The following is a 26788-nucleotide window of genomic DNA, read 5'->3' as shown; positions in this document are numbered from 1 at the left end:
TGCTGACTTGAGGTCACAGCACAGACTCGTACTTCAAAATCAGGTTAGGTTTTTTTTGGTGTTGCTGTAAATGAATTCAGTAAGTAAGAGAAGTGTACAAACTGTACAAATTAGCTAATAGTTTGTTTTATTTCTGAAATTCAGTCCCTTGTAAAATACCTCCTGAATGAATCAGTCTAATTGTATACGTGGCAGAGTATACCATTCCCATGGCCAGGGGAAAGTATTTTAAGAAACTATGAGGATCAAATTTTTTTGTGACTAAGTTTAAGCCCCATATAACCTTCTGTGTGTTAAACTTTCTTGTATATAGTACCATGCTTTTTCCAATATTAGGTTATAAACTACTGGTCTTTTTTCCTCTGTGTACATTGTATGAGTTCTAATGCTTCTTAGAGAACAGTGTAATCTTCCAGTCCTGTTGGCTTTGTTGTGCACCTGAGGCACTCAGATATTATAAACATTGGCACAAGGTGTGGGAATGTTTTGTTACTAATAAAAGGACTGCCACCACTATGGCCTTGAAAGGGAGATTCAAGTTTTCATAGATCACCTGACACAATGTAAGGACTGCTTGGCCATTGTGATGACTTTTTGGTGCATCAGTTTTCCCAAATGACACCAACATTTATTTATTTATCATTCCTGTCTATTATTATATGAACCACAAAGACCAGATTTTATTGATCCCGGATACACAAGTCATATCTCTATTTTCTGACTTTGATAAAGCACATTACATGTATTAGGAATCTAGCTATAGGATTTATTCCCTGCATTTCCCTGAGACTTTGATTTTTATATTTTTCACCATCTGAAACATTCAATTTACCCACATTTTGATGGTAAATCGAATTCTTCTACGCATTATGATGTGGCTCTGGAACACCTCAAGTCTACACTGACACCTGTCCATGTAAAATGTACAATTACTTTTTATGCACATACCTGAAGTCTTAGAATATTGTCATTTCACATTTTACATCAAAATATTTTATTCAGCCAGGAAATACACTCTCAGGGCATTACTGTGCCCTGTTTTTCTGGAGTTCCTGGGAACACTGATAGTTATCTATCCTTGTCAAATTCCACTTTGTCTCTGCCAGTGGGGCTAGCCTTTTGTAACAGCCACAGGCTACATTCAGTTACGCATTCCTGGCTGTGTGTGCTGAACAGACAACCCAACAAACACGAAAAAAAAATCAAAAGTATGCGAAGTATAGGCGATATTATGACTATTCTTGACTTGACTTGATTAAGTTCCATAATTAGGTTAATAACAATAAGCAAGTACATTCATTTGTATATTGTGTAAGCTACTCTTCTTGTGGTCCTTAGCAACACATTAACAGAACAAACTTGACACACAGGAACAAATGACATAATGATTGTACAAACCATACGTGTCACATAACATTTCCCCTTGTTGTGTCGTTGTTGCAGGTACCTGACTCAGTACGACTGTGTGACCTTCTACAACCTGCTGCAGTCACTCAGGTGAGGGCACAAGGTCGTTGCTATGGCAGTTTACACTGTTCTGCTTAAACAGGTTTCAGCTAATGAAAATAGTTCAGGTGAGCAAGCAAGGTCGTTGCTATGGCAACACATTTACAGAGTTTATGCTGTTCTGCTTGAACAGTTTTCAGCTAGTATCCAACAGACTGACTGATATGCTGTCTGAAAAATGATGCCAAATAGGGACTTGCACTTTTACCAAGAAAGAGGAAATATTACACTACTTTTAAATTAAATGTGGTTTCACTCTCCTGGCCAATTTTTCATTTTATTTTGTGAATTCTACCATGTATAAGCCATTTTAGTTAAAGTTAAAGGCAAATCTATGTGCTATTTTTTTTCTGAATACTAAAAGTATAAAGTTGTTGTAACAGTTGTTTTCTTTAAAGCCAAAATTGTTATTGTTTTCTTTAAAGCAAATTTTCATTTCATTTTGTGAATTCTACCATGTATAAGCCCTTTTAGTTAAAGTTAAAGGCAAGTCTTTGTGCTCTTTTTTTCTTTTTTTCCTGAATACTAAAAGTATAAATTTGTTGTTGTTTTCTTTAAAGCCAAAATGATCAATGTGAAACATTGAAAACAGAAGTGAGGAGAGATGAATTGTAGGTGTTTGGTAGGCCTTAAGGTTCTACACTAAAGTTTTCTCCATTTCAGAGGAACAGAGAAAAGTTTTGGGAAGAACAGCGGCTGGCTCTTCCTAGATGCTGCCAACTCCATGTTTGTGGTGAGTATGAATAAATATTAAGTGGAAATCATACAAAATATCAATGCCTAGTACATTGACCCTGATACTGTGCATAGTGTCTGCCATTCTTATTGTATATGAGAGTGTTGCTTTTTTTTTAAATTAAGTGGACCTAAGGCCACACCAATTTTATTTGTTGTTTCTCGGATTTTTTTCAGAAAAAATTTGGGTCGGTTCGTCGAAAAAAATTTTTAAAAAACTTTTGCAAAAAGTCGAGAGTAGGACAGATCAAGGGGCTTTTTCAAGTTACACAACTTACAGAAATAAGAACATTTCAACATTTAGGGGGTCCCTAGTGGTAGCAAAGTTCAAAGATAAATTCACTATCCAGAATAGGCACATACAGCTACTGGAATTTGAGGCCCATAGTTAATTTGAGAAAAGAGAGGCAGTGAAATTTTGTCAACATGAGGTGTGGCCATCAATTTGAAATTTTTCTTTTTTTTCAAATCGGAAAAAATAGGATTTAAGGAAATCCGAGAAACAACAAATAAAATTGGTGTGGCCTAAGCAGTGTATATTAACTATACTGTGCATCTAGTACACATCAATTCTTCTTGATTGAACCATTGGAATGTTGGCATTTAGGTAAGCTAATGGATTAATTTATTTCATATTACTGAATACAAATAACAGGCGTCACTTTAATCATGGAAAATGGATTACAGTTGATATTTGATAATGTTTTATAACTCATAGTTTTAGTGAGGATGTTCCTTTTCCCACCCAGCGTGCTCGAGCGCGTGTGTACGGACAGTCCAGCGGGGTTGCCAAGGGCAACGGCAAGGACACATCCGCGCAGCCGGTAACCCCTGACCTCCGGCTGGAGGAGAATCCCAAGTGGACGGCACTCTGGGATGTCTTACAGGTCAGAGGTCAACATTTGTGAGGGATTTTGGAATTCAGAATTGATACACATTAAAGGTAGCTTCAAATATACATTTTATTTAATGCACCAAGAATATGCATTTTGAATAAGCTTACAATAGTGTTCCTTGAAATCAATGTACATTTTCAGGAAGTCAGAGAAGAGAACACAAAGCTTAGTCAGGGAGCGCTTTTATCACACCTGGTACGACAACCAAGCCTGTAGCCAAACTTAGAAAAAATGCGTATGAAGAGAACACAAGGCTTGACCAGCAAGAAAGTGTTTTGATTGCAATGTACTGTACCTTAATTATCAGACTTGTAGCCAGATGTACAATCTATGGTGTAAATGTGTGTTACATTTTCAGGAGGTTCGTGAAGAGAACACAAAGCTAGACCAGCAGGGAAGCGTTTTGATCGCGGCGTACGACGATCGGACCTGCAGCCAGATTAAAGAGTACCTTTGTGACGGCAGCCGCTCTCTGCTGACCAGACTGTACAACAAAACTCTGGGAGGAGACCGGACTGCACCACTGGCAGAGGGGGGAAAGGTGTGGTCTTACTTACTTCTAATTTGCCAGTTTATACTCTCAGTAACATTTCAATAGCAGCTGCTGTGATCTGTAATGTTTGCTGTGTTCTGGATGGGGATCCTTAAACCAGGGATCCATTGTCTACATCATTTGAATCCAGTAGCATGAAATTTCATCCTTTCTGTTCAACTTAAATATCAACCTCTGTGTTATAATTTCCATGCAGTATGGTACTATGAATTTTGAAATTAAAGCAAACTTCCAGGATATAGTTTTATATCTTCTATGGACCCACCTTTCTGTTGTCGTCCTTACATCAGGGCAATAGTTTTATAACACACAAACACAAAGAAATAACATGATAATTTTTTAAATTGTAAATGTGTGTTACATTGTTTGTTGTTGTTGTTGTTTACAGACCAGTAACCTTTTTGTTGTTTTCCATACTTCAGGGCAAGACGAAGGTCAGAGGAGGGAAGAAGAGGAAGGCAGAGAAGTCTGATGAAGGTCAAGTGACCTTGACACAGCTGGTCAAAGGTCAAGGAGAGGACAGCTGTCAGGTCAGAGAAAGACAACAAGTATTTGATTGAACAATTAGTTTATTGATTATTGATTGATTGAAGATGATGTTTTGGTGACTGTTACAAGTTTGTACCAGGTATATAAAACATTATGTACAAGTAGAACATTATATTTTCCTAACAGTATACTATAGGTGGCCGAAACATCAGCTTGAATAAAAAACTGGGCTGTATATAAAGAACTATCATATTATATCCAGTTCGTGTTTTATTCAGAAAAACGGCTTAGCCATACTCAGCCTGTTTAGCTTTGTAATGAAGTCAAATTTAGATTGTGGAATTGTTTTTTTCTGTGTTCAGGCCGATCATGTTTGTAATAAGAAAGTTTGAATAATATTGAAAGTTTTTTCTGTGCTCAGACCGAAGGCTCAACAGCTGGTACAGAGGAGCCGCCTCCCGTATCCTCGCTGAACGCTTACTACGGAGTTCTGCCGTCACCCGTCACCATTATTCATCCTCTGCATGGCAACAAGTCAGTGTCAGGCATTTATTTATATAATACTTTACTTAAAAAGACAGCTTGACTTGTGTGCATATTTCAGTGTGCCTGTGTTTGTGTGCGTCTGTACTTTCGTGTGTGTGCATCTGTGCTTCCGTGTGTGTGCATCTGTGCTTCCGTGTGTGTGCATCTGTACTTTCGTGTGTGTGCATCTACTTTCGTGTGTGTGCATCTGTGTAATATGTGTTTGAGTGTGTGCGTGAGTGTACATGTATGTGTGGGTGTGTGTGTGTGTGCAGGGTCTAGAAAATAATCATTTATATCTAATAGTGCCCCCCTAGTAAAATCCTGATTATTATAGATAAGGTAAATGATTTATATTAGCCCTACAGCTTCAGCTAAGGATGAACAGTCCCATACAAGAATGACAGTCTCTGCAGTTACATCGGGCACGTCTGAAAATGATCATTATTAAAATATTGAATGTAAAATTGATACAAAATGAACATCTTCATTCACACACTTGCATTTTGTCTAATATGTAGTAGGACTGGGATGTACACCATCTGTTACTACAATTAGCACTTTTCATAGTGACTGTCATGTTTGTAATGTAACAGTAGTCTATAACATTATCTAGCAACGCTAACCTCAAATACCCCCTCCCTGACCTGCAGTGACCCCTACAGCCTGACCCGGACCCTGCACGAGGTCAAGCCGAGTTACGTGGTTCTCTACGACCCGGAGATGGAGTTTGTGCGACAACTCGAGGTCAGTATTTTTTTCTTACATCAGCCAGATAAACTTCATTTTACAAAATCTGTCATTCAATAATATTAATAAGTATCTAGGCCCTGAAAAGGAGTGATGTGAAGCACACTAAAACTAGGTCTATGCTCCAATTCCATTACACAGCCATATATAGACTTAACAAAACATTACAGTCATCTTTGATCCAGCTATTTATGTCATACCTGTGACGCGAAAACGTTCGATACGGGTGTTCCGGACCGGCTGGTAACTTTCCGTACGGCCCGGGGTTATCACACTGGCTCCATTCGAATAAATCAAACTGTTTCGAGTGGGCCGAGTACGGCGCCATCGAAAGTTCGAATACCTGATTCGGACGTTGGAACATTACTGTTGCAACGCTTTTTTTTCGAGGGCAACGAATTTGTTCAACTTCTGGTGCATTTGCATCAAAACAGTGGTTTTCTCAGGTGGGTATGACATAAATAAAATACAACACGGTGTATTCCGCATCACCCTCGGTCTCAGCCCTCCCGCGGGTCGGGCTGATACCTTGGGCGATACGGAATACACCGTGTTGTGTTGTATTCTATATATATCATCATCATCATCATCTTCGTCGCATATCAGTTTTGGTTAACCCTTAAACTGCCAGAGTTTCAGCCCTGTAAAATGCTATCAGTGCCAGGGTTGGCCGCTGACCTCCAAAACAAACCCCCGAACTAGGCTGAAGTCCCTAACTTCCGGGGTTTGTGCGCTACACGCGCAAAAACTGCTACTTCTGGGGAATACGCTATCCCGGATATATCCGGGCACGGCACACAGCACATATGTGTGCTGGATATAGCCGGATTTAAGGGTTTAATACTGAGTTCTCCATGCTGCTCTGTCCGCTGTTAACCGTACCAATGATATAAACCAGTGTTTATCATCTTTTTATACGGGCCTGGTGTATAAAGCAGGGCGACCAGGCCAGTCCATGTGTGTGTACTTCCCACTTCTAGACATTAACAACATTGTTTTGTGTAGGTATACAAGGCGGGAAGACCAGGTGTGCCCCTGCGTGTGTACTTCCTGATCTACACCACCTCCACAGAGGAGCAGCGATACCTCACCTCCCTCCGAAGGGAGAAGGACGCCTTTGAACATCTAATCAAGGAAAAGGCTGTGAGTATTAGTCTTAGCAAATGTTCTGCTCACTCACTCACTCAATACATTATCCTTACAAGAGTTGGGCGTTGCGGGATGTTGTTCAGGTCTTCATTGCTCATCTCCAGCTGCCTCTGTCGAGGGAATTGGCCTTTTGCAGGTTCAGTTTCCAACAGGGCTCTAGCCAGGTCGAAATTTTTTTCCGTCAGCCAATCCCAATCGTCGTGAAAACTGCGAAAATTCATTTTCCCTTTGACACTACAAAGTAGTAAATGTTGCCATTGATACCTTGAAAAACAGGTTTTAATGAGATTATCGTATGCGAAAGAGCGCCGACACACATTGTCAACAAGCATAACAATAGCAAAACAAACAGTACGTGGCTTTTACAGCCATTTTACAGCGTCCCCAAGCTGCCTGTAGCTTCCACCAAGGATTTTTGTCCGTGAAGGTTGACGGATTGGTTTAAAAAGTTTTCCGTCACACACAGCAAATTTCCGTCAATTGACGGAAAAACGGACGCTGGCTAGAGCCCTGGTTTGCAAGTTTTTCTTGATATTGTCTACCCATCTCTTGGGGTGCCCACGTGGGTTCTAGCCCTCTGCAGACAGGGTCATGACCAATCTTGGCCAGTTGTAATGGGCCTTCTTTGCACATGGCCATATCAACGGAGTCCATGCAAGATGTCATGCACGCTGTGTAAACCTAGCTAGTAGATAATATTTGCTCTAGCTTGCAATTTATGTATTACATCTGTCTCTAAACTATTTTGTTGTTACTTAAACCTATTGCCAAAGGCAAACACAACCTCTTGTATATAATTGCATTTCCATTGTTCCTGTCCAGAGCCTGGTGCTGCCAGAGGAGCCGGATGTGACCCGTGACATGACCCCTGCTACAGAGGTCAGCACCAGGAGGGCAGGGGGTCAGGAGTCACAGGATGAACTTCAACCTAAGGTCAGGGGTTAAACGCAGTTTTAAGCCTATATGTAATATTATATAGTTCAGTAACTGACTATAGTCCACTGAAAACAGTACTCTTTGACAATATTTTGTATATTTTTATTTTCGTTGCCTGGACGTACCTGAAAATCATGTATTTTTCAACAGGATGAAAATAAGCAATACGTTATTAATCTACGTTTCAAGCCAGAAATCAAAATATGCAGATGAGCATTCAATTAGTATATTATATAATGTTATATGTATTACGTCTCATTCTGATGGAAATATCTCCTTTGTAATTCCATGCTAACTTTACATCTTCTACTGCAGATAATTGTAGACATGAGAGAATTCCGAAGCGAGCTTCCATCGCTGATCCACAGACGGGGAGTGGACATCGAACCCATAACGCTTCAGGTCTGTTGTTTTTAGATTTTGAAATTGACTAACAAGTTTAAGTCCCTGTAAATAAATCATTTCGCTCTCTCATAATCCTCAATGGATTACAAACTATCTTTAAACCATATCAGGTCTGTCAGTCAGTCTATACAGCATATTTGACACCTGTTCCGCCATACCCTCCATTGTCATTGTATATGGAGAATCCTAGTGAATAAAATTAAATAAATACAAAATACTCAGAAATAGTTTAGAGTTCTTTTCTGCGGTCTTTTGATACCAAAATCTCCTCACTTTGAAAATCATGGGAGCATGCAATGGCCAGTCTAGTCTTTTTAGCTTTAGTTCACATGTTACAGTCCTTAGGATGCGACGTTAAGCCGTGGTCTACGGTTCATTGTGCTTGTCTAAAAGAGCTAGGGAAACTACCCTGGTACAATGAACCTGTAAATGTTGTACACAGCACCTGTCTTCACTGTCATGACCATGGTGAGCCAAACTGGATCAATATCTCTTTCACTTTTCCACTCTTTTTTTTTCTTAATTTCTCACCTGTGTCCTTTCTTACAGGTGGGAGACTACATCTTGACCCCTGACATGTGCGTAGAGCGAAAGTCTATCAGCGATCTGATTGGTTCCCTGAACAGCGGCCGCCTGTTTAACCAGGCCGTTGCCATGACGAGGAGCTACAAGAGACCAATCCTGCTCATCGAGTTTGACACCAACAAACCCTTCTCACTACAGGTCAGACTTCATACTTAGGTCATAGGTGAAAGGTCAATATTAGGTTAAGTGTGTCGTTGCCATGACGAGAAGCTACAAGTGACCAATCCTGCTCATCGAGTTCGACACCAACAAACCCTTCTCACTGCAGGTCAGAGTTCACACTTAGGTCATAGGTGAAAGGTCAATGTTGGGTTAAGTGTGTCGTTGCCATGACGAGAAGCTACAAGCGACCAATCCTGCTCATCGAGTTCGACACCAACAAACCCTTCTCACTGCAGGTCAGAGTTCACACTTAGGTCATAGGTGAAAGGTCAATGTTGGGTTAAGTGTGTCGTTGCCATGACGAGAAGCTACAAGCGACCAATCCTGCTCATCCAGTTCGACACCAACAAACCCTTCTCACTACAGGTCAGGGTTCACAGTGTGTCAGATGTCACTGTGTCATAGGTCATAGGTTTTTAAGGTCAGCATTTTATGACCTTTATATTAGTAAGCTTGTGCAGTAAGCTTCTAATTAATAGCAATCAACATCTTTTAAACTTGCTGTTAATTAGATTGTTTGTCTGAGTCTCTATTCTCCTTTCTATAGCTAGTCTTAAAGAGTCCCAGAATCATGACATTTAAGAAACCCAGGTTATTATTACAACTTGAAGCGCTTTATTTTCTGTTCTTTTGCTTGTCTTACAGACTAAAGGAGCAGGCCACTACGAGATGTCTTTCCAGGAAGTCCAGGCAAAGCTGGCTCTCCTCACGCTGCACTTCCCCGGCCTGCGCATCCTGTGGAGCAGGAGTCCCTACGCTACGGCCGAGCTGTTCCAGGAACTCAAGGTCAGTGGGGGTCAAGGTTGCTTAATGTCAGTGGGTTAAAGGTCGCTTAAGGTCATTTGGATTAAAGGTCATTGGGTCAAGTTCAACAAGTTCAATCGACAGATCCTGTGGAGCAGGAGTCCCTATGCTACTGCAGAACTGTTCCAGGAACTCAAGGTCAGTGGGGTAAAGGTCACTTAAGGTCAGTGGGTTAAAGGACTTTGGGGCAAGCTCAATGAAGTTTTTGCCAATGCAAGGACATTGCAAAATACAATTAATATCCTTTGTCAACTGAATGACTAATGACTAAAAAAAATTTTTTCACATTTCTGAGCTGTACCAAAGCTGCATTGCCCTATAGAATCCATTCCAAGACACCATGAGGGTTTTTAGGCGATATTTATAATTAGTCTGAATTATTTTCAATAAAAGAATATCGGAGCCACAATAATTAAATTATTTTCAAAAAATTGACTAAGAAAATACTCATTTATTTGAATTTCTTTGAATATTTTAGAAACATTTTGAAAGTAACTGTACAAAAATATCTTTACTTAGAATAATTGTGAAACCTCTCTGTGATTATTTCACATTTACAAATATTTACAAAAAATGGTAAACCTGGCCGAATGGTAAAATTAGTTTATTGCCCCCATAAAAGTAAGCCCTATTGTTGTATCTGTATATTTTTAGATTTCACTGCTGGGCACTGGTGGATCATTTGTGGTGGGCCATTGTTGCATGGCACCCAACCATACTTTGCAAGGATGTGTGAATTGCTATATTCCCAGCCCACCGAATCATTTACAAAAAATGGTAGAAAATGGTAGAAAATGGTAAATAATGGTAGAATGCTGTTATCATTATTTAGAAACAATTAGAAGTATCCAATTCCACACCATGAATATTTCCAAAGTTTTACAAGACCAGGGAAATATTTATAAAGTTGAAACAGTGTTAAAAATGTTTCTGAAGTATCAAATGTCCTAGACATATAATTACAAAACTTTAAAATCAATTCTAAACAATGGCAACAAACATCCGCATGGTGTCTTGGAATGGACTCTAAGCTAACAAAAAAAGCCTCATGCTTCAACCACTTTACCTTATTCTAGTGCCTCTTTATCCTGTCTCCAGTTAAACCGCCCCGAGCCGGATGCGGCACAGGCGGCGGCCATCGCCATGGAGACAGAGTCCATCATCCCATCTGACAAGTACAACCACCTGTCACATGACATGGTGCTGAAGCTGCCGGGGGTCAACTCTAAAAACTACAGGCACGGGTTTTCTCTATTTTCATTAATGTTTGTTCTATGTAAATCTGTAAATTTATTGCATACAGTTTGAATAATGATAAGTTTATTCATGTCCAGAATTAGCTTTTTCAGGAATCTCCAAAAATTAGACAACTTTATTTTCATTTATCTATCATGAATGCCAATTCACATCGTATGAGATGCTGTTTTAAAGTCCCAGAAAACACTGCGTAATTGTTGTATTTTTTGTATGTTTTGAACAAATGATTTAACAAACTAATTTAATACGTATAGACCTGTTGTGAGTGATTAAGTTTTTTGCATGTGTGTTTTTGTACCTGGTGTCAGTAGTATGTGAGATGGGCATGAGTGTGGTATGCGTGTCACTTCCTATACATACATGTAGGTGTTTTGTGTCTGTACAGTCAAACCTGTCTATAGCGGCCATTCAAGGGACTGGTCAAAATTGGCCACTATAGAGAGGTGGCCACTATAGAGAATATGCTAATTAGTTGACCACAAGCAGTAAGTTACACATGGTTTTAGTACCCACTGATCTTTATTCACATAATACAGTACTGTACATGTACTGCAACGATTTTTACACTATGTATTAAGAAAACAAAAGCTATAAAAAGTTTTAAATGTTACTACAGTTCATATTGTCTGAAGAGACCGGTATCGTCACATTTCTTTGATCTTTCGTGTTGTATCCTTTGATACTTCGCCGTCCGTGTGTTCCCGCTCGCGTTCACACGTCAGATTCGTCCATTATGCTAATGTGGTACTCACAAGAAAAGTCTCGTCACTTTAGACTTATCTCTTAATAAATGTAAGAATAAAATCCACCATAGTCTGAAGTACATATCATTTTGTCTTTGTAACAATTTATTTAGAAAGTTTTTGTGCTGTATCTGTATCTGTATCTATATAGCCGGTATAACCGCCCTTCGGCGTAACACACCAGCTTCGCAGGCACGCGGCGCGGCAGCAGCTGGTTATGCTGTAAATTAACCTAAGCGATAGTGTATTAGAACGTAACTTTAACACAATTTACCTCCGTAATATTGGTGTCGTCTATTGTCCTTATATGACCTCGTTTGTCAGCAGGTATGGGTAGCGCCAGTTTACGAAGTTTTGTTTTGAAAATAAGTCAAAGAGGTTTTAAATCCGGCGTAGGGTGACGATACGGCCGCTGTATATGGCCGAACGCGTGCCGAAAACATAGATCAGCGGTCCGTGTGGCCGTAATCGGCAGTGTTTTTGTACCTGCGGGACCGGAAATCGTGTGGCCGCGTTGGACAGGTGGCCGCTAAGCCTATTTCTTAATCATTATAAATCCAAGGGACCGACAAAAAGTGGCCACTATGGGCAGGTTTGACTGTACCTGTGTGTGCTGTGCATGTGTGCAATGTGTTTGTGTGTGTTGGTGTACATAAATTTTGTACATGTATGTATATCACATGTATGTGTATTCTTCATTTACTCATTGTAGATCAACGAATCATGTGAATATAGTCTTCATCTGAAATGTGTCTTATTTCCCCAGGTCCATACTTGACAAGACAGAGAGCCTGGCAGACCTGGTCACCCTGACTCAGGAGCAGATAGCAGATCACCTAGGCAACGCTGCGAACGCTAAACTTCTCTACCAGTTCCTCCATACAACATTCACTCCAACTTCGGAGGTAACAAAACCAAAGACAAAAAGATAGCGCCAGGAAATTTTAGATATATTTTTGGAAACTATAAAAAAGAACACAGTATTATTTTGAAAGGTAACAAATAACAGATAAACTGTATATATAGGAAGCAAATACTAAACTCCTGTATGAGTTCCTCCACACCACATTCACTCTGACTTCTGATGTGACAAAATATAAGACAAAAAGATAGCAAGAAAAGATGTAAGTAGAGTTTGTTTGAAATTGTAAAAAAAATGGATATTTTCTTATGGGAAACAGACAATGGCAGTAAAAATGTATATAGTTTTATTAAGAACATCCAAACAGTAAAGAGTTGTTGAGTTAAAGCTTAACAGGTAGAAAAAGCAAGTAAAAATTCAATACTTTTGGGAAGGGGAAAACTACCAAACCATTGGTGCAAACAGGACATTATTGTATTTATTACATCATACTGAATTTGATTAAAAGTCAATGTTGTACTTTACTTTCTTGGGTTTGATTTCTGTTGTCGTTCTTGAGTTCACTTTGCCTACATGTAAGATATTATACAATTATTGCTGTATTTGATTCTACAGGTTTGTGTCTTTACTTTTAAATTAGTGTTCCAATATGTAACAAGGTTTCTTATTAAATATGTTCTTGTCTCTACTTTGTTGGGCAAGAATAGGACCTAGAAAAAACAGATACAGTAGAAGCCGCTTAATTGCACGACCTATTTGCCAGCGCATTTCGTGCAATTATCCGGGTGGTATATAATGCGATTTAAGTTATCTAGCTGGACCGCACTAGTTTGGGATTTTGGGATTCCGTGCTGTTAACAGAAGTATGCATTAATCCGTTGTACAATTAAATGGGTTCTACTGTATTCCTAATCTACTCAAAGCTTACATTAAGTAAGATCTAACAACAAATAATAACAGTAACAGTAGACAAAAGTGGTCTTAAGAACATAAAATATATATGTTATCTACATTTTTACACATTCGCAGCTCCTTTTGCAAATAACTTAAAACTATATTTACACCAACTGAAGTACAGTGAACTATGATTTAACGTCCTGTCCTAAGGACTTGTATTTTTTAAGAGTAAAGTCATTGGCATATAGGCTAACATGCTGCCTAAATACCCCATTTTCTTGCCCTGGGAAAGAGCAATAAGGACAATTTTACCAATACTGTGACATGGCCTGCAGTTTAAGGGTGTATTGACCCCCAAAATTACAAAACACAAAAATCCTAGGCTTTCTACCAGCAGAAACAATGATAGGACCAGATTAACAAACAGTCATGTATCACATGTCAGGAAAGGTGGAAGATCCCTCAAAAGCTTAGATAAATAAAATGTTCTGGCCATGCCTTCTCAGAAAACTTGAGTCCAGCAGCAAAATGACATAGCAGCAGAGTTACCATATGAGTGAGACTTCAATCTTTCCTTTAACTTATATGTACTTCAATGTCACTGACTGATTGTATCAAGTATTAACATTGATTATAGTTAAGTGGAATAGGGAATTTTCTAATGAGCAACCTCAGCTTCACCTATTGAGTCAGTCAGACAAAAAACATAATGGCCACTACGTACACCCCACCCCAACTGGATCCTCTGCTCAAGGAATAGCCAAAAGTCTCAGTTACTAGAAGGAGCATTTGAAGACATTTGTTCTCAAGGGCAAGGCATCCTGTGGTCACAATTTCTTGAGAGAGGCAGACAAATAACATGATGGCCAATACTTAAGCCCCTATACTGAAACCTCTACTTGGAGGGTAACACCTATAGCCAAAGCCTCACTAAATAGTGATCTCGAAGCAGATCCTTGAGATAGCATAAGATAGTATCAAAAGCTGCCAGAGGAGTGAAGCCAGCTTGGGAGTGTGTCTGGCTACAGATCCTACATGGCAAATGGACTCCTCTTAGCTAACTACACTCCTTGGCCAGTTTAGAACTATCTTATGCCATTTTAGGATCTGTTTGGAGATAAAGTAAGAAGAGAGACAAGACGTTCGTTCTCAAGACGTCTTGTGATACTGCGGAAGACAGTCCCACATCGCCTGGGTCTGATCCTTGACCTCAGGGTCGGAGGTCACGTAGTCGAGGGTGTCTCCGTGCCACATGCCGACCCCGCGTAACCCCTGCTTCAGCGCCCAACCGTACTTGTACTGTAGGGACACTGGGTCGTCGAACCACATCTGATGGGTGATTCCTCCCTCCTGAAATAGTGATAATCAAAAACCAATAAATCAGTAATATATATAACCAGATAATCAATAACATAGCCTTGTACCAATTTTGGGGGTCACCCTCCCACCTGAAATATCAATTATCAATAATTATTTATCAATAATCTATAACAACACTGGGTCATCAAACCACATCTGATGGGTTATTCCTCCCTCCTGAAATATCAATTATCAATAACCAATAATCTATTTCCAGATAATCAATAATCTATAACTGAGCTGTACTTATACTGTAGCGACACTGGGTCATTAAACCACATCTGGTGCATCTCCCAACCCTCCTGAAATATTGATAATCAATGTATCAATAGACAATAACTCAATAATCTATAACTTAACCATACTTGTACTGTAGCAACACGGGGTCGTCAAACTACATCTGATGGGTCTGGCCTCCCTCCTTAAATATCAATAATTGATTATTTAATAATCTATAACTGAGCTATACTTGTACTGTAGGGACACAGGGTCATTGAACCACATCTGGTGGGTCATTCCTCCTTCCTGAAATATCAATAATCAATAATATATTACTCAATAATCTATAACTGTGCCATACTTGTACTGTAGCGACACTGGGTCGTCAAACCACATCTGGTGGGGCATTCCTCCCTCCTGAAATATCAATAACTAATTACTCAATTATCAATGACTTGTTAATCTATAACTCAGACGTACTTGTACTGTAGCGACACTGGGTCGTCGAAGCACTTCTGGTGCGTTTGGCTTCCCTCCTGAAATATCAATATCAATAACCTATAACTGAGCTGTTACTTGACTTGTACTATAGCGCTGGGGGCTCAGTTGAACTACATCTCGTGAGTCATTTCTCCCTCCCTCCATAAATATCAATCAATCGATAGCCAATCAATAATTAATCCATATCAGAAAACCAGCTGTATCTGTACAGTAGTGACTGTGGGTTGTCTAACCACATTTTATAGTTCTTACAACTCTCCTGGAAGAACCAACAATGAATCAATAAGCAATTGATAATAATTCATAACCATGTTCCACTCAGTCTGGTTCCACTTGACAATATCTCTCCTGAAATATCAATAATCAATCAATAACCTAGCCATAATCAATGAATCATCCAATCAGAATTGAACTGCAAACTCATGGACAATTGGTCTCAAAAAAATTAGTCTCAAATCTGAAAAGTCAAGTCTTTGGTTGGTACAAACTTAAAGACAAAACTTTACCTGAAAGTTGAAGTAAGGAGACTTGAAGATGTCGCTCCACTTCCTTGAGGAGTTTCCCATCAGCCTCATGATGTCCTTAAAATCCACCTGGCGGCCGGCGGCATCACTGCAGGGGGCACCTCGAAATGGGACCTTCTTAATACTGCAGACGTCATCCTAAAGGAGAAAAAAACACAACTCTTAAGTCCTTGCACAGTTAAGAATGCCATCTTGAGGGAGACTAATGGTGCCACCTGGCGGCCGGCAGCGTCACTGCAGGGGGCACAGCAGAACGGCACTTTCTTAATACTGCAGACGTCATCCTGAAGGAGAAAAAACTGAGTCTTACATTCTTACACAGTTAAAGGCACCACCTAGTGTCCAGGAGTGGCACTGCAGGGTCTAACCAGTACACAGTTAAGGGTGCCACCTGGCGGCCGGCAGCATCACTGCAGGGGGCTCCGCGGAACGGGATCTTAATACTGCAGACGTCATCCTAAAGGATAAAAAAACATGACTCTTAAGTCCTTGCATTGTTAAGGGTGCCATCTTGAGGGTGACCTTACTGGTGTACAGTTAGGGGTGTCACCTAGTGGCTAGCAGTGGCACTGCAGGTGACTCCGCGGAACGGTACCTTCTTAATACTGCAGACGTCATCCTAAAGGAGAAAAATATTATTCTTAAGGTCTTCTTACACCTTGAAAGGAGCAATCTTGGGGCAGGTCTTATCAGTATAGTTAAGGGTGCCACCTAGTGGCTGGCAGTCGCACTACAGGGGCCCCTCAGAATAAAACCTTCTTAATACTGCAGACGTCATCCTGAAGGAACAGAAATCTGCACAGCACGAAAACAACTTTTTAAGCAAAGTTTCAGAGATACGTATAAAGCCCTTAAAGGCGGAGAAATATTTCAGCAGATTTTAAGATCTATTAAAGGCATCGGAAACATACATTTGGCATTTACGGAAGATTTCAGCGTTTGTAAATCTAACTTAATCTGTTGTGTTTCTTTACGTGAATTTTACATGTATTTTAGTATGCCGAAGAGACAACTTAAATGTCTCAAAAATATTTTCTGTCAAAACGGACAAATACCGTTTCTCTAGACCTGTTACAAAATACATGTTAACCGGCTAAGTCAAATGTAATAAGCCTTTGTCTGGTGTTAGATAAAACATTGCGTCATCTGTTTTATAACAGTCAAAACTGAAAATTATTGCGCTTTCTGGTACAAAATGTTATGTTTATACCTCAGCAAATACAAATACAATACAATATAAAGTCAACTACAATAATCTTCTGTGTTTTTTAGCTATTCCGAAAGCATTTGACGTATTCAAACTTTCTGTGCGCAAGGTTTAATTCGAACAGGGGAGAACCTCTCACGGTTAGCTTATATGCGCTATTTTACGTTATATGAGATGTTGCGTATACCATGGTCAATATTGACCGAAGGATGCCATATATATAATTTATTTCGAACCGTCATTTACGCAAAGAAGGGAAGACCTGCCCCGTTAATATATTTGCTAAGCCGTATATGAAATGTTGCGTATTTCATTTGAACATACGACATGTTTAATTTTTGAATCCGCGCAGTTTAAGCGAACTAGGGGAGACCTCCCCCGTTTAGCTTATATGTTGCCAAAACGTATATGAAATGTTGCGTATTTCTTTTGAACATACGACATTTTTAATATTTGAATCCGCACAGTTTAAGCGAACTAGGGGAGACCTCCCCCGTTTAGCTTATATGCTGCCAAAACGTATATGAAATGTTGGGTATTTCTGTAAAACATACAAGTTTAATCTTTGAATCCGCGCAGTTTAAGCGAACTAGGGGAGACCTCCCCCGTTTAGCTTATATGTTGCCAAAACGTATATGAAATGTTGCGTATTTCTGTAAAACATACGACATGTTTAATATTTGAATCCGCACAGTTTAAGCGAACTAAGGGAGACCTCCCCCGTTTAGCTCATATGCTGCCAAAACGTATATGAAATGTTGCGTATTTCTGTTGAACATACGACATGTTTAATCTTTGAATCCGCGCAGTTTAAGCGAACTAGGGGAGACCTTCCCCGTTTAGCGTATATGCTGCCAAAACGTATATGAAATGTTGCGTATTTCTGTTGAACATACGACATATTTAATCTTTGAATCCGCGCAGTTTAAGCGAACTAGGGGAGACCTACCTTGTTTAGCTTATATGTTGCCAAGACGTATATGAAATGTTGCGTATTTCTGTAAAACATACGACATGTTTAATCTTTGAATCCGCGCAGTTTAAGCGAACTAGGGGAGACCTCCCCCGTTTAGCTTTTATGTTGTCAAAACGTATATGAAATGTTGCGTATTTCTGTAAAACATACAACAAGTTTAATCTTTGAATCCGCGCAGTTTAAGCGAACTAGGGGAGACCTCCCCTGTTTAGCTTTTATGTTGTCAAGACGTATATGAAATGTTGCGTATTTCTGTAAAACATACAAAAAGTTAAATCTTTGAATCCGCGCAGTTTAAGCGAACTAGGGGAGACCTTCCCCGTTTAGCGTATATGCTGCCAAAACGTATATGAAATGTTGCGTATTTCTGTTGAACATACGACATATTTAATCTTTGAATCCGCGCAGTTTAAGCGAACTAGGGGAGACCTACCTTGCTTAGCTTATATGTTGCCAAGACGTATATGAAATGTTGCGTATTTCTGTTGAACATACGACATGTTTAATCTTTGAATCCGCGCAGTTTAAGCGAACTAGGGGAGACCTCCCCCGTTTAGCTTTTATGTTGTCAAGACGTATATGAAATGTTGCGTATTTCTGTAAAACATACAACAAGTTTAATCTTTGAATCCGCGCAGTTTAAGCGAACTAGGGGAGACCTCCCCCGTTTAGCTTATGTGCTGCCAAAACGTATATGAAATGTTGCGTATTTCTGTAAAACATACGACATATTTAATCTTTGAAGCCGCGCAGTTTAAGCGAACTAGGGGAGACCTCCCCCGTTTAGCTTATATGTTGCCAAGACGTATATGAAATGTTGCGTATTTCTGTTGAACATACGACATGTTTAATCTTTGAATCCGCGTAGCTTAAGCAAATTTGGGGGTACTACCCCCGTTTTATCTATTAGCTAATACCGTCTCAAAGGTTTTATGAAACGGTGCCTTTTTCTGCTGAACATACGGCATGTTTGAAGCGCAGTTTATGCGAACAGGAGGGGACCCTTTCCTTTTTATTTTATACCGCATATATGTTCTGAAATTCCAGGGTCTAAATCAGGGTGAGGTTTTCTTTGTGGCATGTTGACACTCGAGCTAAGAGACGGTAGAAATCCCGACTACTGCTATGAATATCTCCGCGACTCAACCTCTGCTTGAAGAATAAGGATGTGGTAGGTATACCGTTTTGTGCAGTGAGCTGTGTTTTCTCTATAAAACGGCAAGCAGTTCTTACTACAGGTAAATGTACGAAATATGTTTATTTCTTTATCTACAAGCAAGCGTCGAGAAAGAACAGTTTGTGCACACAGGCGGTGTCTTCTCGTGTTTCTCGTGTTTGTTTGGGCAGGCAAGATGTAAATTTATTCAGCGTTATTTCGTACTCGCCATGGGGCGCACGCCTCCGTCCGTCCAAGGAGGTTGAACTTCCTTGGTCCGTCTGTGGCACAGCTGTATCATGTGATAGGATGTATCCAATGGCAGAAAAGAGTGGGGGGTTCAAATTTACGACAAGGAGCGGTTATTTTCCAGGCGTTCATTTTTGAAGAGAAGTATTGAAGAAAGTTTGTGCCTGCTCTAGCCCGCAAGTTGTGGCCGCGACACCGCTTTTACCGCCTAGGACCCCCGGTGACGGAATTTGACTCAAAGATACGAGGTGGCTATCATTCTGTACAAGCTGTTGTTGTTGGAAATCGACACAGAATGGAAATCACGGCCCTTGCACCATCCGGATTGATAGAAGCCGACACTGCAAGCTGAACATGTTTCGCGTTCACAGAATCCAGGACCATCCAACAACACGAGTCATATCGGCCACTACTCTAGGATACTCTAGATCTTATAATTACCGGATTCTTATTCCTGTGGTGACCAGATGGAACTGTACATGTGTGCTCTTTTTAACTTACGCCGAGACGCTTCACCCGACACTGGAAATGGGACTGTGGACTGCTGCACGGAATTGCGCAAACGTTGTGATTGTTTCAACTGCCAACTACATCAGAATGAAAGGCCACAAATACCTAGTAGGCTGTAGTTTTTTTTACTTTTCCATGTAATATTTTCTCGTAATTCAATAAAATCTTAAAGTTTCATCCATTGTATTTTCTTGCTTTGAAACGTGCTAATGATTATTCTCCTAAAATGGCACTTATCCACACCTTAATGCACACGTATATGAGACGTACAGAGGGAACTTTAAACATGTCTTAAGGGTGTTTTGGTACGTATTTATGACAACTTTAAGCTGCTAAAAAGAAAAATATAGACACATGAAATCCTCTTAATTCACACGTATATGAGACGTAAATAGGCTTTAGATCAAATAAACGTGAAGTTTAAACATATCTTAAGGGCGTTTTAATAAGTATTTATGGCAAATTTAAGCTGCTGAAAAGGCACATAAACAACCGTTATAATCCACTTAATGAACACGTATATGAGACGTAAACAGGCTTTAGATCAAATAAACGTGAAGTTTAAACAAGTCTTAAGGGCGTTATAATAGGTATTTATGGCAAATTTAAGCTGCTGAAAAGGCAGCTAAACACACGTTATAATCCACTTAATGCACACGTATATGAGACGTAAATAGGCTTTAGATCAAATATACGTGAAGTTTAAACATATCTTAAGGGCGTTTTAATAAATATTTATGGCAACTTTAAACTGCTGAAAAGGCACCTAAACACACGTTATAATCCTCTTAATGTACACGTATATGAGACGTAAAGAGGCTTTAGATCAAATAAACGTGAAGTTTAAACATGTCTTAAGGGCGTTTTAATAAGTATTTATGGCAACTTTAAGCTGCTGAAAAGGCACTAAAACACACGTTATAATCCACTTAATGCAATTGTATATGAGACGTAAAGAGGCTTTAGATCAAATAAACGTGAACTTTAAACAAGTTTTAAGGGGGTTTTAAAAATCATTTACGACATCTTTAAGCTGCTGAAAGACAACGGGAAAACCGGAAAATAAGGACTAACACGGACCTACAGAAAGACCACTTAAAGGCAATATTTACGTACTCGTATAAGTGGTGTATAGATCCGTAAAGGAGGAAAATACGTCAACATTACGCATGGTTTCAGCATCCTTAAATACCGTTTTTCGTGCCGTGCTGAGTCTTACATTACCTCGATGTAGGCTAGACATCCAGGTAATAAGATACGCCAAATACATGTAGCATCAAGTATCACTGACGAAACACAGTGGATATTATCTGAAACGTCTGACCGCTATCAAAATCATACTCTAATCAGTTGCTTGAGTAATTGCTATTTGGTGAGTCTTACATTCTTACACTGTTATTAAGAGTAACCCAACTGGCAAGTGACTGTCAGTCACTGATGATTACTGACTAGTGCAGAGACACCGAAGATTCTGAGAGCACAATTTACTCACATTCATTCCAGATCAAACCCCAGTTCCTAACTGTCCTAGCTACCCATGGGCTCTTGTGAGCCCCTGAACTATATCTCAGGGGTGTCCATTATCAGAATGAGGGATTCTACAGAAGGATACCACCTAGTGGCCAGCAGTGGCTCTGCAGGGTCTTACCAGTACACAGTTAAGAGAACCCCTGTACCACAGTGTATCTAAACTGTTTAACAATACAAGTGACAATGTTACATGTACCTTTGAAAGGTCCAGACAGGGATAGTCATAGCCATACCAGGGCACACCCATAACAAGTTGGTCTGGTGGGATGCCCATCTTAAGATACTCCTCATATCCTGTAACACACATGAAATTCAACTGTTTTTAATTTTAAAAAGAAATTGCTGTGGTAGCACAACATATACATATAATCACAGCTTGCACTTACTGTGTACAATAATTTTCTATAAGTTAATATCACAGAATCCAGGAAGAATAGATTTTTCTTGTAATACAATATTGGGGCTAGTTATGCCAAAAAGTGGTTAACCAGTTATACAGAACGAACAAACAAACAAATTTTAGAAAAGATTAGGTATAGAGCACGTCACCTCCTAACGTTGTTTCCAGCGCAGAATTCGCGCTCGCAACGCACGGCCCGGTGATTTGGCTTCGCTCGTCATACGACATGACAAACAGGAAGTCACATGACTTAGCAATGTTTACGATGTCATAGCAACGGCCGTCGATACAGTCTGGTGACCAGGCAACATCAAACGTTACCTGAAAGGAACACAAACAGAAACCTTTTACTACCGGTATTAGGGGTGGGTACCAGTATAAAACCCCCCTTGTTGGGCCAGTCCAGAAAAAAATTGATGAAAATGAAAATGAACATATTATACCTGCAGACGTTCAGCTGTTTGGGGCCCAAGAAAATAATGAGAGAAGTAGAGGACTGTTGACAGTCCTTTTACCTTAGTTGTACAGTCAAACTTGGTCTTAGTCAACAGAGGCATTAGTGTTGTTGAAGATAGAATTTTAAAATGCCAATCCATCAGACAGATTCCTTGTAGCAAAATGGAATATTGTATCCATTTTCGCCCATTTACAAGATTTTACAATCAGGTCCATGTTCAGGTCTGGACATGGACCTGATTCTCGATACCTGGACTGAATCTGGTCCTGAATGTTCTGTGAGTTCTCATATAAAGATTGTGGCTGGCTGTCATAGTAAAATAGTCCCAAGTTACCTGCGCTGCTTTGTTGATGGCATGGAAGACCCAGGTGGTCTCGTTGACTAGCTTGGTTAGACCGTCGCGCGCCGGGTCAGTGGCAGGTATCGGCTGCTCAATGTCGATGTTGATCCCATCCATGTGCTGCTTGATCATCAGAGACACCTTTCAACATACAAGATACACAAACATAAGTTATTATAGAAAAAAGCTATCTCTTTATATCCAACACTTAAACTAAACTATAGGGACTTTTCCGACTACTAGTACCGTACTCCCTCGACCTGGTTTACAGAATGAATGACCCTTCTATCTCCAGTATAGTAGTAGATGTGCCCTATGTGGCAGAGACTGTCATTCTCATACAGGACTGTTAAGCCACAACCGACACTGTAGGGTTGATATTAATTAGGATTAGGATACCATTTACTGAGGGAGGCCATATAGTTACTACGTTAACTGAAGGGACTACCCTAAAGATCAATCAATCAATAAATAAATAAATATGATATATATAGCTAAAATCAACATGTGTCATACAAGTGTCATATAAGTATCTTGACAGAAAAACAAGCAACAATGAGTGGAGTCAGATCCGGTATACACGAGTTCAGAATCAGGCACCTTGTTCGTCACCCAGTCGTCCCGGAAGCGAGGCTCGTACAGGTGAGGTACATCTTCCGCTTTAATGTCACCTGTGTGAGAAAGGGAAGGTACAAGGAGAAACTTTGCTTATAAATAATAATTGAAAGGGAACGTGATACATTTACAAAATTAATGAGAAACTAGTCATACTGTGCGCAGGTTCAATTCCCCAACAATACTTAAGACAAATGGTGCATACTGCTTTCTTTATAGTAGCACTTAGCAATTCGCAAAAGAAAATGGACTTTTTAAAGACAAGAATACCAGTACCAACTAGAAAACAAGCCCTCAGTCAAATTTTCTTTCCTACTTTTACAGTGTTAGCTGATTATATTTCAGCCATACCATATATGGTATGGTGAAATATATTGTATTCGTAATGTTTCTTTCTTTCTTTCTTTCTTTCTTTCTCCTGTCAAATCTTCAAAGCGATTCATCTCCGTCGTTGCGTGACCGAATGACCTGAAATTTGGCACAAGGGTAGAGTGGGTCAATACCGAGGTGCTGTTTTCTCATTTTTTTCATATCTGCCTCTAAAATGATTTTATTGAAGTTTAAAGGTCATGTTTTGACCAAAACGGTATATTGTGGCCCCCTGTTCCCTTGAATTACAATGGAATGACCTTAAATTTGGTGTAGATAGGCATTAGATAGTTGGTAAAATGATCAAAGTAAAATTTTGGGCATAAACTACTTTAAAATGCTTAATTTCAGCGCTTTTCTGAGGGGAAATTGGTTTTCTTTCGGCTTCCTGCCGTGAACTCCAGTGACCCCAGAGCCCACACGTGCCAGGTGCCAGCGGTCTGGGGAGAGCGAGAGATAATTACTTTATGGACGCCAGCCAATCAGCGACGAGAAAGGCGAATGCTAGTTAATATTCATAAGCGGGGCCTTGCAATCCCGTATATACACAAACAGATGCATATTACAGCCTTACAGTGGCCATATGGTCCCCTTTGCCGGGTTTGAAATTGTAGTTTGCGAGGATTTGGAGTTCAGACAGGGTCATTTGAGCGGTAGCGGACGGTACGCGTGCATTGAACGTTAGTGTCGATGAATTTACCAACATTCCGCATGGCACTATCAATCATTTTCGGCAGATTTGGACAGGGAAAATTGGACGGCTTGCGTTTAGTTTTGATACGTAAGTTTGACAGTGGCGAGAATGCATGCATTTTTCCCCGAACAAATGTAGGTACTTCTAGTGTTGTTGTTGTTCTTTTTGACGTAAACTTTGTACATTCAAATTGTAAGTAACTTTAAACTGCCAGAGTTTGAGCCCAATAAAACACTCTCAATACCAGAGTATCACCACTGACCTCCGAAAAGAAACCCCCGAACAAAGTAGAAACACCTATCCTCCAGGTCTCGCACGCTACGAGCAGGAAATTATAACACTCAGACAAGATTACGTCCGATGGCTGATTGCATACAAAGTAAAACAATTTAACAGTGGTATGCAGGGGCATATACTTAACAAAGAATTCGAAGGAAAATGAAATATATAGATAAAGCCAAATCAAGTTAACTTGTTCGTCCTGGGATTTTTCAGACAAGAAATGAAGCGACAGGGTGGTAAAATTCTTGTAAAATTTCGAGACGTCTCCGTTTATGTAATGGCTCATACAAAACAAGAAGTAGATTGAAGTTTTTAGCTTGAAAAAAACAACAACACTCCTACTACACAGTACCTGCACCTGACAATTATTAAAACGTATGCCCTACTTGCTTAAAAAAAAGTTCACTGCAATAATAAATGCACCCACATCACAAGGAGATTATGACGGTACTTAGACCTAGTTATCGAAGTGGAAATTGTTGAATGGCGTCATGTAATTTCATGACGAAAATCTTCTGAATGGAAGATGCGTTTTTTTTTCACTCTCGGAAAAATAGGAGCTGCCGCAATTCTAAAAACCAATCAGTTATGCATAGGCGCTCCTGTGGAAGATTATATTCTTCCATATGGGCCCGGGGCATATTGGGCAAGCTCTGTTTTGACATGGAATCAATTCACAATATTAGTTCTCTTTTGGGGAAACTGGAACTTAATACGAGATGCATTTTTGCGCAGGGGTGACTTGGCACAGTCCAATGTTGCGTGGGAATGGGTATGGCTGAAATATGCTGTATTTGCACCCAAGCAAATGTCGGCCTTTCAAGTTTTTTTTTTTTTTTTCATGTCATATTACAGATGATGTTTCATGCAAAAAAAATCATGCAATTCAAAAAAACAATGGGTTTTTCATTTGGTATTTATGATTTCTGCTAAAGTTGTTGAACTAATGATTTCAGACAATGGGTGTGTATGGGGGTTGTGAGGCTCACCTTTCAGGACGACTCTGGCTCCCTTCGAGTGGGCGTAGCACATCAGCTCTGCGCTGTAAAACCCAAACATAACCACCGTCGTCACCCTGTCCCAGTCATAGTGTTTCCAAGTGTCATTCTTGACAGCGAACACAAAAATCTGGAAACAGACAGAGATTAAAGGCTTCGTTAAGGGCTGTCACAAAAATGTGGTAATCAAATGGGAAATCACAGTGGTTTCATTCTTAAAAACAAACACAAAAAATCTGCAATCAGAGGGATGTTTCGTTAAGGGTTTTGTTAAGGGCTGTCACAATAATACATGATGATCTTTATTTGAACGTTCTTTCTCACAGGGGCTTAATGCAGATTCGATAGTGTAACACAGGGTACTTAAGGCTAAGTACTATTATATGTTGTGTTACACCTGGCGTTATGCAGACTACTAAAATCAGGAAACACAAACACAGTGTCACACACACACACACACACACACACTGCACAGTGACACACTCACACACACACACACACACTTCACAGTGACAGTCACACACACACACATTGCACAGTGACACATACAAACACACACAGAGATACAGTGTCACAAACACACACACACAAACACACACTGCACAGTCACACATACAAACACACACTGCACAGTCACGCACAAACACATACTAGTACACACACACAAACACTGTGACAGTCACACACACACACACACTTAGACACACACACAAACACACACTGTGATAGTCACACACACACACACACACTGCACAGTCACACAAAGACACATACACACACACAAACACACTGTGACAGTCACACACACACACACACTTACAGACACACACACAAACCCACGCAAGCACACACACACACACAAAGGCAAACACACACAGTAACACACACAAAGGCCAAGACACACACACAAAGACAAACACACACACACAAAAGCAAACACACACACACACCACCGAAAACCCTTTTGGCGAAATTTACCTCCTTCCTTGGCGGAGTCTTGACCGGCTGACACAACTCGGGTTGGGCGCACGGGCACGGAGGAGTCGGCGGCGCGGACCAGGCAAGCAAACCCCCGCCAACACACACGCCAACGCCGCGGTGAACCACCAACTCCGCATCGCTGGCGAGAAAACAAGCCGAATCTAGAT

General features: G+C 40.1%; 2 protein-coding genes across 2 annotated transcripts in view; one reads left to right on the top strand and one right to left on the bottom strand.

Moving 5' to 3' along the window:
* Positions 1 to 1438: 1438 nt before the first annotated feature.
* On the top strand, positions 1439 to 12881 carry LOC118423869 (DNA repair endonuclease XPF-like). Its single transcript, XM_035832162.1, has 14 exons — positions 1439 to 1497; positions 2170 to 2239; positions 2991 to 3128; positions 3496 to 3678; positions 4113 to 4220; positions 4601 to 4713; positions 5358 to 5451; positions 6460 to 6597; positions 7426 to 7536; positions 7855 to 7941; positions 8494 to 8667; positions 9337 to 9477; positions 10594 to 10733; positions 12262 to 12881. Exons 2-14 carry the CDS (start codon positions 2231 to 2233, stop codon positions 12425 to 12427), a joined length of 1602 nt encoding a protein of 533 aa, XP_035688055.1. The 5' UTR covers positions 1439 to 1497; positions 2170 to 2230; the 3' UTR covers positions 12428 to 12881.
* Positions 12882 to 14363: 1482 nt separating this feature from the next.
* LOC118425112 (di-N-acetylchitobiase-like) overlaps positions 14364 to 26788 on the bottom strand; it is a 13099-nt gene continuing 674 nt past the window's right edge. Inside the window, exons 2-9 of the mRNA XM_035833931.1 lie at positions 26619 to 26782; positions 25632 to 25770; positions 23283 to 23353; positions 22677 to 22823; positions 22035 to 22206; positions 21682 to 21779; positions 15840 to 15995; positions 14364 to 14604 (exon numbers count right to left, since the gene is read on the bottom strand). Coding sequence (XP_035689824.1) covers positions 14404 to 14604; positions 15840 to 15995; positions 21682 to 21779; positions 22035 to 22206; positions 22677 to 22823; positions 23283 to 23353; positions 25632 to 25770; positions 26619 to 26782 — 1148 coding nt within the window. The 3' untranslated portion in view covers positions 14364 to 14403. The remainder of the gene's footprint in view (positions 14605 to 15839; positions 15996 to 21681; positions 21780 to 22034; positions 22207 to 22676; positions 22824 to 23282; positions 23354 to 25631; positions 25771 to 26618; positions 26783 to 26788) is intronic.

Source organism: Branchiostoma floridae, chromosome 10 (genome assembly GCF_000003815.2).
Source record: "Branchiostoma floridae strain S238N-H82 chromosome 10, Bfl_VNyyK, whole genome shotgun sequence".
In the NCBI taxonomy this organism is placed as follows: domain Eukaryota; kingdom Metazoa; phylum Chordata; class Leptocardii; order Amphioxiformes; family Branchiostomatidae; genus Branchiostoma; species Branchiostoma floridae.
Note: the sequence above shows the minus strand (reverse complement) of the source record. Positions and strands in the feature narration are given on the sequence as shown.